The sequence below is a fragment of the Phocoena sinus genome, chromosome 6 (genome assembly GCF_008692025.1).
Source record: "Phocoena sinus isolate mPhoSin1 chromosome 6, mPhoSin1.pri, whole genome shotgun sequence".
Classification (NCBI taxonomy): domain Eukaryota; kingdom Metazoa; phylum Chordata; class Mammalia; order Artiodactyla; family Phocoenidae; genus Phocoena; species Phocoena sinus.
Genome location: NC_045768.1, coordinates 31,003,129 through 31,022,009, shown reverse-complemented (window position 1 = coordinate 31,022,009; position 18,881 = coordinate 31,003,129). Strand labels below are relative to the sequence as shown.

The 18,881-nt window shown below is 39.0% G+C and overlaps 1 protein-coding gene across 3 annotated transcripts in view; it reads left to right on the top strand.

Moving 5' to 3' along the window:
• PLPPR1 (phospholipid phosphatase related 1) overlaps window positions 1–18,881 on the top strand; it is a 370,056-nt gene that overhangs the window by 329,284 nt on the left and 21,891 nt on the right. For all 3 annotated transcript variants that reach the window (XM_032635155.1, XM_032635154.1, XM_032635156.1), the window contains exon 4: window positions 6,970–7,102. In XM_032635155.1, the coding sequence (XP_032491046.1) occupies window positions 6,970–7,102 (133 nt within the window). The remainder of the gene's footprint in view (window positions 1–6,969; window positions 7,103–18,881) is intronic.

Below are 18,881 nucleotides of genomic sequence, written 5' to 3'. Positions count from 1 at the left end.
TTTTTTTTTTTTTACCGTGAACACATTTTCTTTGCTGCAAATGTACTTAGTCATTACAATTGACGTTTTTTTCTGGGAAAGGGTTATAGATAGTCTCATTAATTGTTGTGGATTTCCTATTTACTATCCATGTGGCAGATGAGTGCTCCAAATTCCCTTACAGATTATTTTTTCCCTTAACATCGTCCCACGGAGAGACTTGCTTACCACCTTTGAGATGCCCCCTTTTAAGGATTGGTGAATAGATGATTGTGTTAGGAGCTTTGAGAATTTGTTTCTTGAAAAGACTACTGTTTGCCTAAAATTGTGTGATGGTCAGTTTATTTGGTGATCACAATGCATTTTAGTTTTTACTAAGAGCAGTATTTTAGCTAACTCATTTTAAATTCCCATTTCTCTTGCATCCACCATCCAGAAAGGAAAAAAAAAAAAGGCTCAAGAGAATACCCTGCTTTGGAAATGTAGCATCCCACCTTGGTGTTGCATTATATAGCAAGTGTCAACTTAAGAGCGTTTTGAATAGGTAGATGCCACCCCTGGATTAAGACCAGTAATGACGCTCCAATCCACAAAACATTTATTATGTGAGTTGCTGAATGATTTCCAAAATGCCATCATCCACATGGCCTTGATTCTATTGAAGCGTTCAGCTTTGAAAGGCACACAAGTGTCCAAAGCTGAATTCCTTTATTTACACTTAGATGTGATAAAGCAGAAGTCAAGGGTTCTTGAACCAAGCACAGCTCAGCAGGTCAGAGGACCGGAACCTCTCTGCACATCTGGGTTGTCACCGGCACTCATCAGGAAAGATGAAAGCAGAGCATTTAGACGCCAGCAGCCGGGACTGGCAGCATAGTCAGGACATTTAAAATCCCCTGGGTCACTTTTAAACAAAATCTATGGCAAAAACCATGCCTGCCTTTCTTGGAAATGCTCACGAGTAAAGAATCTTCCCACGGAGGATATTGGAAGCATCTAAAAATCCCTGGGACGGAAATCTCTGAAGCTACTTAGACATTAATATTGAGAAGTATGCAAAGAACCCTCTCCTCTTCCTCAGAGCATGACACACAGAAATCCAGGGAGGAGCTACTAGCCTCTGCTGTCCTTAGGCACACAGATAACAGAGGTATCAGGCAACGTGACGACTCTGGAGCAGGCTGTGTCCACTTTGCTTTTAGGGAAGATTACTTGGTGAGGGCAAAGCCCCACGGGATTTTAAAAGTGAATGAAGGCTGAAGGAAGGAGCATTGCAAGAAACTACACTGACCCTGGAGAGCTTAACCAACAGGAGAGAAATTAAAGCCCAATTACATGATTTCAGTTCCCTTAATCAGCCCTCTCTTGTCAGTTCCTATCATAAAGGCAAAGATGTTGGAGCTGGAAAAGCAACTTAAAGTTCTCCTAGTCCAACAGATAAGAAACTGACAGATGAGAAACTAGGCCCAGAGAGGTCAAGCAAGTGGTCCAAGATCGAACATCTGGTTAGGGGCAGAGCAGAGCTATGTTTTCTTAATCCAGGACAATTTTTCAAGCAATTTCAATACACATTCTTGCCTAGACCGACCAGTAACTGACAGCAATAAACATTCCTTGAGCACCTATAGATGTTTTGACATACATTTCCTAATACTCTCGATAATTTTCTGATATAGTTATTACCCTCATGTTCAAAGTCATGAACAAAAGAAAAGCAGCTCAGAAAGGTTCAGTTACCTGCCCAAAGTCACATCAAGAAGGGAGGGAGCTGAGATTTCAACTCAACAGCCCACATTCAAGAAACAGCAATGACTCTGATATTGCCAAGTACCAGAGCTACAACTAGCATATGTGTGAACCCAAAACATATATTCCAGGAATTCTAGACACGCTTTATGATGACAGCCACATAGAATATGCAGTGAGTCTCCCTTACAATATGAAATTATAATACATCTTCCGGTGACCTTTTTCTTCAGATTTCATATTTTGAAATCTGAACACTATCCCCTAAATATTTTACATTTATATCACTTATTTATGACTTATCAGATCTCCTTTAAAGATTGTAAAGAAGTGAAGTCTGCAAGATAACACACCAAACTGATGTATTATATTCCAGGGTTATTTGCTTATTTGCCATTTGGGTTTCCATATTTGAAAGACAAATTTATCAAGTTATCCTCACTAAAAGTATATTTACTGTTATCTAAGTGTCTTAGGTCATGTCACTTGTGATTGTAGCCAGCATAGCTGGGGGATGGGAGATGCACCAATGGAATTCATTTGCTGTTTGTTCGTGGCCAGGTCTAGAGTTTGGCCTTGATCATTTCTCACCAGAGGGTATGCTCATTTGCTATGAGTGATAGGATGCTTGTTAGCCAACAATTTGAAAGGCCATAATAGGCAGGACAGCCAGGGCCGAACACATGGAGAGTCCCACATGTCCCAGCTGCTCTCTGAAAAGAGTGGTGGATAGAGGCAGAGTGTGTGTGGCAAAGATACAGATGGAGGAACCCAACCATTGCCAGAACCAGAGTCATAAATCTGCCAGTGGGTAGACGGCTTCCAACATTGGCTGGGGCTAGGCAGCAAAGAAAAGAGACCCCTACCTTTATCAAGCAGAATCTTCCCTCTCTCTCTCCCTCTCTCTCCAAGCAGAATAAGGCTGTGTATGAGACTATGGAACCCAGTGGATGGAGAAATAGCACCCTGTGTGTGATCAGAGAAATGCAGTGAAATGAATATCCATGAAGCCCATTCACTGAGATCTAAGAGCTGGATTATTTTATCAGCAACCTTTATGTCCATCACAGTCTGAACTGGATGGACCAGGAATACTGTCCTACCTTGAAGTTATAAAATGACCCCCTTCCTTTCCTTCTTCCTTCCTTATGTAAACATTATTATTTATTATACTCAAAGTATTATGTCGGTAATTAGATATATAGGTTAGCATATATCCTTGCTCTGATTTTTTTCTTTTGTATTTCATACCTCAATTGTGATTTGAATATTGTTGACCAATAGTATCAATTCTTGTTTTTGGTTTGTTTGTTGATTTTTGTTTTTTTTTTATTTGGCTGCGGGGGTCTCTTAGTTGCGGCGTGCAGGATCTAGCTCCCTGACCAGGAATCAAACCCGGGCCCCCTGCATTGGGAGCGTGGGGTCTTAACCACTGGACCACCGGGGAAGTCCCAATAGTATCAATTCTTATACTGCTTATCACCTTTGACATGAGAGTCTTAGGACATTTTACTTATGGATTTATTTGAGCCCCATACCCTTTTCACATGACAAGTTTTGTTTGGTTTGCCTTGGAGTGATTTTGTTTAGATCTGTGTGTGTGTGTGCACATGTTTATTTTCTTTTTTTTACATCTTTATTGGGGTATAATTGCTTTACAATGGTGTGTTAGTTTCTGCTTTATGACAAAGTGAATCAGCTATACATATACATATGTTCCCATACCTCTTCCCTCTTGCATCTCCCTCCCCCCTACCCTCCCTATCCCACCCCTCCAGGTGGTCACAAAGCACTGAGCTGATCTCCCTGTGCTATGCGGCTGCTTCCCACTAGCTATCTACCTTATGTTTGGTAGTGTATATATGGCCATGCCACTCTCTCACTTTGTCACAGCTTACCCTTCCCGCCCCCCATATCCTCAAGCCCATTCTCTAGTAGGTCTGTGTCTATTCCTGCCTTACCCCTAGGTTCTAACAAGAACATGTTTTGTGTAGATTTTCTCACATTTTCTTGCTTTTTTGCCTCTTGTGTGAGTAGTGACAACCTTCACTAAATGGAGAACTTCTAGAATTTTCTTCTCTCTTTCTTATAGAGTAAGGATGTTTTGGGCTTCTGAAATGGCTGAGGCAAGAATTGCTCATTTCTTTTCTTATCCCTATGTGTTTAACACTCTCCATCCCAGTTCCCTGCTTTACTTTTTAATCATGTCATTTCACAACATTACACGATATACTTACTGGTTACTTTGTGCTCTCCCCCACTATTCTCTGTTCACAGCTACGTCTCCCATGCTAGAACAATTCCTGGCAGAATGGGTGCTGCCTCTCCAAAATTGTTGAATGCAAAATGAGTATATGAGTAAATTTAGTTTAAAAGAGATACTTCACTTTGTATTCATTAATCCTTAATTTTTTACTATATTCCTAAGCAATACAGCAAAAATTGCATGCTTTCTGGTCCATATTGGGAATTTCCTGCAGAGAAATCTTCAGAGAAGTTAAGATCAGAGGGTTCTCCCCATACATAGGTACTCTAAACATTCAGTCTTTTATTCATTCAACAAATATTGATTGAATCTACTATATACCAGTCCCTGTTCTAGTTACTATGCAAGGAAGGGCAAAAGTCTTTCCCATAAGGACATCATAGTCAAATGAAAGAGGGACATACAGACAATAATTGCAATTAATTGGGTAGATGTCAGGAGAGAGATCTGTGTAATATGTTGTGGGAACAATGACAAGGCAGGATCTCCCTTTTCCCGAGGGGACCTGGCAAAGTTTCTTTACAGTCTACCTCGTTAAACCTGTATTCCAAAACACCTGCATTAATCTGATACGCTTAATTCATTCAACATTGAATAACTCCTATGTACCTTACACTGGGCTATGCCCTGGGGACATAAGTGGAATAAGACATGTGGGACATCCCATAACAAGGAATAAAAATGATAGCATGTAATCGTACTATCATTGTAATTTGTGATAGAAATGGAAAGGAGAAACACAAGGTAAGAGATTCACGTACAACACGAATGCCTAAGCTAGTCTGTGGGAGCAGAGAAAGCTCCCTCAAGGAAATACTATTGCATGTACCCGACTATGCATGAAATTATCCCCATCTGTTCCCTAAGATAAAGAACAGTAATGCAGTGCCACCATTGCAGTGGGGACAAACAAAGCCCCTTGGCACCTTGTTTTGGCAGAGAGAGGTCTAACGAGAAGAGAGGGAGGGCTGAGTTCTTGAAACTATTCAAATATTTTCGCCTGACAGAGCATCAACTCATTGTTAATTCCAAGGGATGTCAGGCACAAAATATTCTTAGACATACACAGACAGCACCTGCCAAGGTGATCCATGCTGCCCCATCATTTGTCTGTCTGACCCTGAACTCAGTCTTTTCCTGCCAACTTCCATCCCAATCTGACTTGCCCATAGTTCTATTTCCATTACACCATTCTATCTTGTACTTTAATATCATCTACATTTTTTAGTGTTTAAAGCATATTGCATTTGTTTTGTTTTCTATGTTGTCAACGTTAAACACAAATTCAACAAATATTTTCCTGCATCACTGCTGAGTAAAAGTGTAGCAGTTAAGAGAAAGGACTCTGGAGCCAGGTTTTCCTGGCTTCAGAGCTGGGATTCGTGACGACCTTGGACAAAGTATTTAACCCCTCTACACCTCAGGTGTCTTATCTGTACAATGGGATAACAGTATTTATTTATAGACCACGTGCTAGAGCTGCTTCAGACACTGTCTGGCTGTTTGTGGCCAAGTCCCTGAGACTTTCGGGTTCCTCCCTCATAAAAGGAAGGGGAAAACATCTGTAGATGATTCCAGTTTTACTATTCTATAGCTTAACTTCCATCTCTCATGTGCCATTCATGATGGCATCTTGATCCATCTAAACAGATATTCTATAATGATAGGAAGAGTATAAGGCATAGGAATTCTTAAAACATTGATGTTTATCTAAAACCACAAGCACACGCATAGCAAAGAAGAACAATTATAAGATCACATTCTTCTGGGAAAATATTGAGATGAGGGTTCAGAAAATAAAAGTGGCATACAATGTGGTGGGAAATGTGGACTTTGGAACCCAGTTGTACTGAATACCAATCCCAATGCCTCCACAGGCCAGTTGTATGCTCTGGAGGGTAAGTTACTTAACTACACTGAACTTTCATTCTTCACCAGTAAAGCGAAGGTAATACTACCAACACTAGGGATTTTGTGACCATGAAAACTATTATGATAAAGTGCTTGACACCCAGTTTGCAATAGATGATGGTAATTATTAACTTTTTATTCACTGAAGGTTCTCAGTCTTCAGCTGCGGCAGTGTCAAAGTTGGTGACAACTTCCCTCATGCCAGATCCTTATTTTAAATGGAAATACAGTGCACTGGGTGCTATAAGCATAATGAAGAAATATAAGATATGGTCCCTGTCATCGGGAAGCTTACAATGTACACAAAGGCATTATGATTTAAATGGTAATATACATGTATTGGTTCAAGATAACAAGAGGTGCCAATCATAAAGGTGTGACAGTCAACCAGTTCAGAGTAGGATAATATTGATCAGGCAAATGTGTTCAAATAAAGATGGTAGTACTGCCACGTAATGAAGTAATAACGCGATAGGTGCGTATAATGCCCTACTGGGCTGTCCCAGTCATCCCGCATCATTGCAATGCACACATTCAGTTAAAAATATTCAAGGGCTTCCCTGGTGGCGCAGTGGTTGAGAGTCCGCCTACCGATGCAGGGGACATGGGTTCGTGCCCTGGTCCAGGAAGATCCCACATGCCACGGAGCGGCTGGGCCCGTGAGCCATGGCCGCTGAGCTTGCGCGTCTGGAGCCTGTGCTCCGCAAAGAGAGAGGCCACAACAGTGAGAGGCCCTCGTACCGCAAAAAAAAAAAAAAAAATTCAAATCCAGCCTGAGTGAGCCTTATCATAGATTCTATTATTCAATTTATTATTTCAACTTAGGTTTCATATGACTTTAGAATTTAATATTATAGCCTGAAATCTATCTGAAATTATCAATTATTGCTTTCTCTAATTCTTTTGAAGAGTTAACTGCAAATTACTATTTAACTCTCCATCTCTCCAACATGATATCTTCTAATATAATTGTGAAGCCTCAGAAGTTTTGAGTTTTTTCTTAAGCTAGTGGCCTCTTTTATCAGACAGCTATCCAACTTGACAATTCTTCAACATTTCTTTTCCAGATTTTTATTGGTGAGATATCCATGTATTTCATAAAGTCAACCAGAGAATCTCTGATTGCCCAGGAGAAAACAATTCTGACCGGAGAATGCTGTTACCTGAATCCCTTACTCCGAAGGATCGTAAGATTCATAGGTGAGTACAAGGGCATGTTGGACTAAGCCCTCGCTTATAGGTACAACTTACTAAACTTACTGAAGAGGAACACACTTGATAAAATAACCTAAGCTATGGAAGCATCAACTTTAAAAGCAAGAGTTGTTTCGGGGATTTTCCAGGAAGTACAGAAATTGAGCCTGATCCTGGTGCCAAGTCAAATTTTTGATCCTTAAAGTGAAGCAATACTTATTATATTGTTTTACAAATGATTTCAACTTTGATTTTTAATTCCTACACAATATTTATCTGAGATTCCCTTGGGACATATTTTAATATTGACTAGATATTGCCATATACCCTTAAGCTGAGTCAGGCAAGGGGGTACAGCATCAGGAGACACCAGTAAAATGAACTAGAAATAATCAACTTTCCTGACAAAACTTTCCTATCCAGTAACTTTGTTATGCAGGGAACTTTAAAAAGTATGGAAAATCTAATCCATCAGGTCTTAAAAAGAATGCCTTTCCAAAGTTGGAAAACAAATAGTTTTATTAGTGTTCACGATGAGGAATAATTAAGACATTTTCTATTACCCTCCTTCTAGGACTTTTATAAAAATCCTGAGGGTATATGGATAATGATTATAAATATGGGAATGAATGTGTATGTGAGTAAACGTAGGAATATAGATCTCTCAGAGTTCCTACACGGTGAGTACTCAGTAACTATTAGTGTTCTAATGAGATCCTGCAAATACCTACTGGTCGGGTGTTCATGGGAGCCAGGATAAAACTCTGAAAGTGGGCTTCTCTGGTGGCGCAGTGGTTGAGGGTCCGCCTGCCGATGCAGGGGACGCGGGTTCGTGTCCCCGTCCGGGAAGATCCCACGTCCGGGAAGATCCCACATGCCGCGGAGCGGCTGGGCCCGTGAGCCATGGCCGCTGAGCCTGCGCGTCCGGAGCCTGTGCTCCGCGACGGGAGAGGCCACAACAGTGAGAGGCTCGCATACCGCCAAAAAAAAAAAAAAAAAAAAAAAAAAAAAAAACTCTGAAAGTATCAACATGGTGCTAAAACAAGCCATGATACCATTTAGAACACATGGAACTGACAACTGAGAAAGTGAGGGCCAGAACACAGCTCCTTTGGTTATCCTTAATCCTTTTCTTCCTGTTATAGAAAAGGGTCGAATTTCCTCAAGTCATGAGCAAATGATCATATCAAAATGAAATATGCAGTAACTTCACGCACCCCTATGTTCACAGCAGCACTGTTTACAGTAGCCAAGACATGAAAACAACCTATATGTTCATTAACAGATGAACGGATAAAGATGTGGTACATATACACAATGGAGTATTACTCATCCATTAAAAAGAATGAAATAATGCCATTTGCAGCAACATGGATGGACCTAGAGATTATTCTAAGCCAGAAAGAGAAAGACAAATACCATATGATATCACATATCAATGAAATCTAAAATATGACACAAATGAACATATCTATGAAACAGACTTACAGACATAGAGAACAGACTCATGGTTGTGGGGTGGGGGGTGGAGGGAAGGACTGGGAGTTTGGGGTTAGCAGATGCAAACTAGTATATATAGGATGGATAAACAACAAGGTCCTACTGTGTAGCACAGGAAACTGTATTCAATATCCTGTGATAAACCGTAATGGAAAAGAATACGAAAAGAATATATATGTATAACTGGATCACTTTGCTGTACAGCAGAAATTAAACACAACATTGTAAATCAACTATACTTCAATAAAAATTTTAAAAACTATGCAGTAACTTCTAACGTTGGCATGGGAGTTAGGGAAGTAGTAGAGTGGGAAGGCTAAGAAAACCTAAGTTAAAAGAAGTAACCCTTAACATTAAAATAGTCTTCGGCATTTACTGATGGTATTTGCAGAATGACCTGTGGGCGTCTGCAGTCGGCTCATTGGGTATACCCTCATCCATATGATGTCACGTCTATCTAGTTTACTCATTCCAAACAATGGTGCCTTTCAAAGACATCCAGAGTTTGGTCATCTGCTACCAGAGTGGCTTCAAGGAAGACAAGAGGAGAGGTGAGAATATTTATTATACAGAACACTGGACTAGACACTTTATAATTTCGTTTGATCCACCCAACACCCTATAAGGCAGGTTATAGTTCTAACTGTGCAGACGAAGAATATGATATAAAATGGGATAAAGTAACTGTTCCCAAGGACTGTGAGTGTGTGGGTAAGGCTAATAATGCCTGTATTAGGGATCTTCTAAGCATGAAAAATACTATGATAAAGTGCCTGACACCCAGTTTTCAATAGATGATGGTAATTATTAACTTTTAAGTTTTCATTCCATGATTTTGCTTTCCGTGGTTTCAGTTACTCACAGTCAGCCAAAAATATTAAATGAAAAATTACAGAAATAAACAATTCATAAGTTTTAAATCATGCTCCATTCTGAGTATGATGAAATCTTGTGCCATCCTGCTCTGTCGTGAATTATCCCTTTGTCCAAATTACCCCACCCATCGGTCACTTAGAGGCCGTCTGGTTATCAAATCAACTGTCATGATATGGCAGAGCTTATGTTCAAGTAATCCTTCTTTTACGTAATAATGGCCCCAAAGCGCTACAGTAGTGATGCTGGCAATTTGGATATGCCAAAGAGAAGCCGTAAAGTACTTTCTTTAAGTGAAAAGGTAAAAGTTCTCGATAAGGAAAGAAAAAAATCACATGCTGAGGTTGAACACTAAGAACAAATCTTCTGTTTGTGAAATTGTAAAGAAGAAAAAAGTAATACATGCTAGTTCTGCTGTCACACCTCAAACTGCAAAAATTACAGCCACAGCCATGGTAAGTGCTTAGTTAAGATAGAAAAGGCATTAAATTTGTACAATAAGATATTCTGAGAGACAGATTACATTCACCTTTAACTACAGTACATTGTTATAATTGTTCTATTTTGTTATTAGTTATTGTTGTTAATATCTTACTGTACTTAATTTATAAGTTAAACCTTATTATAGGTAAATATGTATTAGAAAAACATAGTATATATAGGATTTGGTATGATCCAGAGTTTCAGGCATCTACTGGGGGCGGGTCTTGGACCATACCCCCGTGGATAAGGGGGGACTACTGTAATTTACGATCCCTTGGAGAGCAGGGACTATATCTTTTTCACTTTGTATCAACAGCATATTGCAAAATGCCTGGCACATAGTAGGTTTTCCATAATTTTTCTGGAGGAGTAAAGAGCAAAAACTAAACTCTGTTAAATCATAGATTTGCCTAAAATTGCTTCCATAAATGCTGATTCTTAAATATTCATTTGCCTCCTGTTTAATTAACTTTATTACCTCTCTTCAGCTTAGTTCTAAAAGATTAGGGTACGTAAATAAGGCAATTTCTAAAAGAAAGTCAAAAGTCTATTCTGACTTTTCATATAGGAGAGTTGAAGATGGGGGGAGGGGTCTATCTTGAGATGGGTAACTTAGTATGTGTGGATTAAAATTTTCCAGGGGCTTCCCTGGTGGCGCAGTGATTGAGAGTCCGCCTGCCGATGCAGGGGACACGGGTTCGTGCCCCGGTCCGGGAATAATCCCACATGCCGCGGAGCGACTGGGCCCGTGAGCCATGGCCGCTGAGTCTGCGAGTCCAGAGCCCGTGCTCCGCAATGGGAGAGGCCACAACAGTGGGAGGCCCGCGTACCACAAAAAAAAAAAAAAAAAAAAAAAAAAAAATTTTCCAGAAAAAAACATATTACTTGAAGTAAAGATCCTTTATATGGAGATGTTTCCTTTGAAAAAATTAAAGTAAAATAAGGTAATAAAATGCATTAGAAACGTTATTGTAAAGGTCTTAACAGTCTTTTTTTTCTAGCCCAGTAGCCACCAAAATACACACCATGCAGTTGGCATTAGAAAATAACAACTGTTTCAGCTAACTATTCTAATTAAGCTGAAATGGCATGACTTTGCTCTTGCAGTTTATGTAATTATTCTAGAACCCATTATCAATAGTGTTACCCAACAAATACAATCAGCTTCGCATTGCAAAAATGGTCAGTGGACTAGCAAAATACTTTTTAAAAATAATGCTTTATGCTGTCAAGGATGAGAAAAAACTTGGGATTCTAGTACAATTCTAGTGAGACTGAGTTGATATACCCTTTCTGCACAGCAATTTGACAGTATATTTCAATAGCCTTAAAATAAGCCTCCTTTTTAATCCAAAATCCTACTTCAAATAATCTTTCCTAAGGAAATGATCAGAAATGTAAATTAATTTTTATGGACTAAAATTATTTTGTCATGACATAAATTAGAAATATCCAATAATATAATTTTTACAAATAATGCTAACCATCATAAGGTACAATCTCAGAAAATGTTATTTTTTAAGAAATTTTAATGAAAGGGGAACTATTCATGATATAACACTATGTGGAAAAAGTCAAGACACTAGGAACCTATGATTATTTCTAAATAAAAAGAATGCAACATGATACGTATGTGTGTATATGTATCTGAACATGTATTTGTGTGTGTAAGTATTTGTGTGTGTACATGTATCCCATAGAAAAGAGATTGAAGAAATGTAGAAGTTAACTGTTGTTATTCCTGAGTTGTACGTTAATGGGTGAATAATTTTATTTTTTGCTTTTTATTCTATAATTTCCAATTTTTAAAATCATAAATATGTATAATTTTAAAATCAGTAAAAGAGCTAGACATTTTGGGAGGAGTGGCAAAAATAGAGGTTATCCCAAAGGATGGCCAAGTCCTTTAACACAGTGTTTGGCGTCGAAAGCAGAGCTGAAAGTGGCACCTTGGCTCTCGAATTCCCTGTCTTCTCTAGGCTGTGTGGCAGGGACTTGAACAGATAGCCCCTCATCCTACCCCACAGAGTCAAAGTAAATTTTAACTGAGAAAATGGCAATAGCCAAGTCAAAGGGAAAACATGCAAATTAAACCATCTCTTCCTGTAGACAAATGCTAATTGTGTTGACCTTGACAGAGAGGATTGAATTCCTCTGACTCACAAATCCAACAATAAATTTTTTCCCCAAGGTTCTCATCATTATAAGGAGGATGAAATAGACTCACAGACATAGAAAACAAACTTATGGTTACCAAAGGTGAAAGGGCAAGGGGGATAAATTAGGAGTTTGGGATTAACAGATACACACCACTACATATAAAATAAGCAACAAGGATTTACTGTATAGCACAGGGAACTGTATTCAACAACTTGTTATTACAATAACCTATAATGGAAAAGAATCTGAAAAATATATATATATAAAAAACTGAATCACTTTGCTGTATACCTGAAACTAACACAATATTATAAATCAGCTATACTTCCACAAATAAATAAACAAACAAACAAAAAGAGGATGCCTGGTCTCCCAGGCTTTAGCTATAAACCCTCATAGTTAACTTCTGTAACCATTTCTAAACTGTTGTATAATTTCTCACACTGTGTTACATGATGTGGGAAGGGAGGAAAGAAATTGCCTGAAGTAAGAAATTTTACCAACGTTTTATCAAAACAAATGTGGTCAAATTAGTGACACATATTTAAGACTTCTCCCTTTCCTCATTTTTCCCTCTCCATTCCTTCCCTTCCTACATCAGTTCCTTTGGTATGCATTAAATTGAACAACAACCATACACAGATTTAAGTTCTCAAAAGAGATAAACCTGTACATTCTCTTTTCAGCAACAGAGACAAAATAAGGAAATCATATTTAAATTCTTTTCATTCACAAATATACTTGAGTAATCATATTCTTGTAAATATTAACTTTTTAATTTAATACTGAAAGTATGAATAAAAAGCATTAGAATTCCATGAGGGGTTTTGGTTTGTTTGCCATCTTGAATAACTTTCTTTTGAGCTAAAGAAAAAACTGATCCAGATATACCAAGATTAGATTGTCTTTTGGCACCTAAAATAGCCTGTCATCCAGAAACTGATTATTATGGCCTTTTCATTTGGGATCACACAGTTGCTCCATTATTACTTCCAATAAAAATTTAATTAAATACCAAGCAAGCCTTAGGCCATTTAGGTCAGGTCTAAGGATTAGGTAGCACTGGACAGAATAGAAAGTACTATGGTAAACGTTAATTCATGTAATGCTAATTAATTGCCATAAATTGTGATCTAAATGAAGCACGAATATTTTAAATGCAGCCTCAAAGGTCACAGTGTTTTATGGTTGTAAGAATTCATACCCTGAGACAAGCTCAGCCTTTTCAAGAACTAGAAAATCCTTCTCAATTTTGAAAGTCATTTAGATGTACTTTATCTGAAAGGAGACTCCATTTGATTCAATCAGTCCATTTCTACTTGCATTCAGCATTTATAATTATAAATGGGGGGGGGACTGATATTTTCAACCTTCAACAAGTGATTTTTTGGGCATGTACCATATGCAAAACACTGATTAAGGTGTTGAGGACATATTACTGAACCAAACAGAGATTTATTTGCTCTCATTGAATTTATATTCTAGTGGGGGAAGCCAGGCATTAAACTAAAAATCATAAATCATATGTAAATCATAGCGTTTGTGAGAAGGTAAGTGTTATGGGGGAAAATAACGTAGAAAAAGGAAATAGGGGGTTTGTGGAGGCAGATATGCAATTTTAAATGGGAAGGGAAAGGCTGCCCTACAATGAGAATTGTCTAGAGTTGGCAGTGACTTCATAGCAGGACAGTGACCATCCCAGGAAACTAGGCGCCCAGTGAACTAGGCCAGCTCCATGTGCTAACTGTGGAAGTTGACCTTGGCTGCATAGTCTAAAAATCAGTTGCAGTGCCCAGGCACCCAACTTTAGTTCCGAGTCCAGAGGCTGGACATTAAAAGAGAAATGTCAAAAGCAAGGCAGGGCATGGGCCTATAAGTTGATGGAGATATTTCTAGAACTCAGCAAAAAGAACCAGATTTGAAGCCTAGGTAAATAGATGAGGAGGAGAAAGCCAGGATGGATCTTAGGGGATAAAGGGAACCTCAGTTTCTGGACCCCATGAGCAGCCAAGCCACCAGACTTTGAGACGAAGATGTTTGGTGCTTCCCACTAGGGACCAGGAGTGGCTCTGGAGGCAGGGAGGGGAGGCATGCTGAGGCTGGGAGCCTTGGCTGACTTCAAAGGCATAACCAGGGATCAGGCTCTGCTCAGGTCTCAAGAAGCTGTGATAAGGCTGCTTTTGGTTGCTCTGCTCAGTGCAGAGAACAAGTCTGCTCCTCTTTGAATGTCATCCTCACTGAACCAGAGCGTTACAGACCCAAACAAGACTCCTGGCCCAGAACTCTGTAAGTTACTCTAATTGTCAAGAGGAAAGTTATTTAGTCATGAAACTCAAGTGACCCTTCTCTGAGGGCCCTTCCCAGCACCAGTGTTTAGAGGCTGGACTCAAATAAAAGGTCTAACTGAGCTGCTTAGGACTAACTCTAAGGACAAGTAAAGATTGATGCTTAAGGACTAACTAAAAGGACTAAAGATTGCTGCTTTCTCTAGCACTTTTCACATTAACTAGTGCAAATTCACGGCATTTCAGTGAACTTATTTGCTGTAAAGCAGAGTTTCTCTACCTCAGCACTATTGACATCTTGGGCCAGTTAATTCTTTTCTGTACGGAGGAGGGGACATTCTACATTGTAGGGTGTAGGATGCATAGTAGCATCCCTGGCCTTTACCTACCAGATGCCAGTAACACCCCCTCCTCCATTAACAACCAAAAATGTCTCCAAACATTGCAAAATGTCCCCTGGAGACAGGACCACCCTCAGTCGAAATCCACTGCTGTGAAGGTTTAAAAAAGTACTTCAGGGCTTCCCTGGTGGCGCAGTGGTTGAGAGTCCGCCTGCCGATGCAGGGGACGCGGGTTCGTGCCCCGGTCCGGGAGGATCCCACATGCCGCAGAGCGGCTGGGCCCGTGAGCCATGGCCTCTGAGCCTGCGCGTCCGGAGCCTGTGCTCCGCAACGGGATAGGCCACGACAGTGAGAGGCCCGCCTACCGCAAAAAAAAAAAAAAAAAAAAAAAAAAAAAAAAAGGACTTCAAAGACTTTAAAAAATTTATTTATGTTTTATTAATATTAACATTAATAAAGATTTATACCCAAAATCAGGCACAGCGAGGTACAAAAATACTGTCTGAATATCAGAAATGACTCCCAACAACTGATAAAGGGCAGTTTCAAAGTCTTCTACGATAAAAAAAATAAAATTCACTATATATGCAAATATCAAATCATTGCATTGTACACCTGAAACTAATATAAGGTTACATGTCACTCACACCTCAATTTAAAAAAGAAAAATACAGTAGTGTGTGCTTTGAAAATAATGTAAATTATTACATTAGAACATAATAAAAGTGATCAGGAAATGCGGATGCAAAAGGCAACAGCAGGAGGTCAGTACGGGTTGGTCACCAACAGGGCTGGCAGTTGCCTGCTGATGGACCTTGAGGCTGGTCTGGTGGTGGGAATGGGGGTGGATTCAGATCTACAGCTTGACACGAATCATACTTATTCATATTTTCGTATTCTTATAATATGAATCAGAAAGGGCAGAATTTGAAGGCTGTTATTTGGAAGCCCTCCAGGCTTTGCTTGCCTGATTTTAGATTTCTTGGTAGGTAAGGAATCGAAAATCTTCCCTCTCCACATTTAGTTTGTATCTAGGTATACTTTCTAGACTTATCTGTATCCTCCTCCTCCAGTCATTTTATTGTAAAATTATCATTGCCTCTGGCGAACTTTCAGGATTTTGTCTTATCAGCGTTTGGACCCACACTGCCTAGGGGAAGTGAGAAGCAGATACTGAAAGGCAGCAAGAGTGAGAGAGGAGGCTGACCCTTGAGAAGGAAAGCCCTGAGGAGCTGTCCTGACTGAAGAGTAAAGACCCTCCTGTTGAGATAAAACCGTGTTATCAAGAAATCAGGCAACTTTATGCTTCGGGGGAGTAAAAGTGTATTGGTTTGCTCTTTCATTTGTAAAAACATTTGGGTGGGGGGGGGGCTTCCCTGGTGGTGCAGTGGTTGAGAGTCCGCCTGCCGATGCAGGGGACACAGTATTCTTTAAATACCACCAGCTCATTGTATTGTAAAAAAGTTGCTCTATTAATACAAAAGATGAATAGCACACAGAGTTGAATATATGTTTGAGGTTGTTAGAATTATAGGGTTCTTATCCCTTTCCTGTTTTCAAAATAATTTTATAATCAACTTATTTGAAATACTGAGGATATCCACATCCCTCAGTTATAAAAATGAGTCCCTAATATCTACATAGATCTCACAATTTACAAAATGTTTTTTACAACTAGTTTCTACGATTTGCATTAATAACCCAGTGATTTAGGTCTATTTAAAACCTCTTTTACAGATAAAGTAACTGAGGTTCAGATTGATTTTAATAAAATCTGTTCTTCAGATTAAAACCATGACATCCAGACAATAGACTGCTGTCAGCCTTCAGTGTTTCTGTGACATACACAGGAAAGACAGACCCAAGAATCTTGTTCTGTGAACCCTTGAAATTAACTATCCAAGGAACTGATGTATTTGGTTCTGTCAGAAACTTCCTTTTGAAGCACAATATTTGATGTTTGTAGATCAATTTGCACTGATGGTGTTTGTATTATACTAGAAACAAAGTCAGATTCATTGCTAAAGTGATGAGAAAAGTGCCTCATTCAATGATGACATATCTTAGGTATTCTATCATCTTCTTGTTGGAAAATTATTGGCTAAAATATTGAGGAATTCTTGTTCTGTTGTGACAAGGCAAACATTTCATCGGGAGCATGTTCTAAATCCTTGCCTTTTCTCAGTGCGTGGGTGAGAACTAAAGTGCTCTTTTTCATGGCCTGACACCTACCCATATATTTTCTTAAGTACATGAAAAATACAAGCTTAGAGGGTTGTGAATAAGAGTTTGGATTTAGAGCCATAACTATTTAGTGTCTAATCCCAGCTCTTCTACTTACTAGCTGTGTGAACTAGGTCAAGTTAATTGACCTCTCTGTGCCTCAATTTCCTCATCTGTGAAACGGAGATAATGGTGTCTACCTCAAAGAGTTGTCGTGAGAAGTAAATGAACTAATATTTCAAAGCATTTAGAATAATACCTAGTACATACTAAACACCGTGTATTGACTACATTATTATCATCATTACCTAGTATCCATGGCGATCTTATTTAGACATCTCATCAGCTCAGTACACTTTGCTAGGAAATGGGATGAACATGGTAACTGCAGATAAAACGTCTTCACTAGGAAACTTCTAGTTTGAATAAAACATGTTATGGAGGAAACATTTCACCATGCCTTCTTTTTCTAAAGAAATGGTTGTTTCCTGAAGGAAGGCTCTTCACAGCTGAATTGAGAGCATGTTTGCAACAGCACAATTACTTTCTCCACTGAGATTTCCCACTAGGGAACTTGATGTGGCAAAAAGAAAAGCAAAAAGGAACTGTATTCGTTTCTTTGTATCTTCTATTCCATTTGCAATGGTGCTTGGATCAAAGGTGTGATCTAGAATTAAGACCTGGTGATTGAATCAGAATGTACTTTGAGGAAAGTGAACATAAGAATTCCTTAGATGTCTCCCCTTCTGCTGTCAAAATGGTGACCACATGCCACTTGCTTGTACTTGTTTGTGTGGGATAAGATCTTCATCAATTTTCCCACTAAAATAAAGGCCAGGAATTGAGTTGAGAGTGTGTTTCCATGTTTTTTGAACATCGTTGTAGAAGAACTACCACAAAAGATTCACAAGGCTGATTAACTTCTGAAAATGAGAAAACGTTCAACCATACTTAATCTCACACAGCACAGTTCTTGAATTCTCTTTCATTGCACTGTTTTGCTAACATAGACAGGAGAGCAGTCCTTTTTCAGAAATGTTTGATAAGAGGTTGAGAACATATGCTGAGGAAGGAGTAAGATTCCCCTCCCCTTTTCAGAGAGTACTATTACCAACCTAACCCAGATAACTTGTTTTTATGTCTTTTCCACTATCCTTTTTTTTTTTTAAATTCTATGTGTTAGTTTCTCCACATGAAAAATATGTAGGAGCCATGCTTTCACGTACCCACGTGTTAATATTTAAACTGACAACCATTGCAACTTCTCGGAATCAAAAATGGGGCAATTTGTCCCAAAGATGTGCATGTCTATGTAAAACTGTACCCAGGTGCGTCATGATTTCCAATTTCTTGTCCTTCACAAATGTCTACAGTAAGAAGTCTTTCCTGTATATATAGCATAGATCTTCAGACTCCAAATTAAGGTTCTTTTCTCATTCTTGCTGCATTGAAAATGGAGAGTGCTTTGATTTCCAAATTATGATTTACAAGTTTTCTGACTCCTGAGACACTTATAAAGCCCCAGTTTTCAATTATCCTCTGTTTTGCTAAGGCACCTAGCACTCTGCAGGATTTGGGGACACTTATTAAAAAGAAAAATGGTCCCTACATCATACATGCCAAGTGGTTTCATGTCAAACCCATGTTCAACAGAATCAGGGATGTGAGACACCAACATGAGTTAGAAAATTTGGACAAGTTCCTATGCTCTTTTACCCTCTTCTCCTGTCAATCTTCTCTGAAGTTTCTTCAGCAATTGATTCACGGTTCCACAAATATTTGTTTGCTATGGACCAGGTTTGATACTAGGTGTTTGGATACAGTGTTGAACAAAAATAGATGTGTTCTCTGCTCTTTAGAGCTTGCATATTCTACAATCCTTAATGAGAGAGATGGACATTACTGAATAATCACACATAT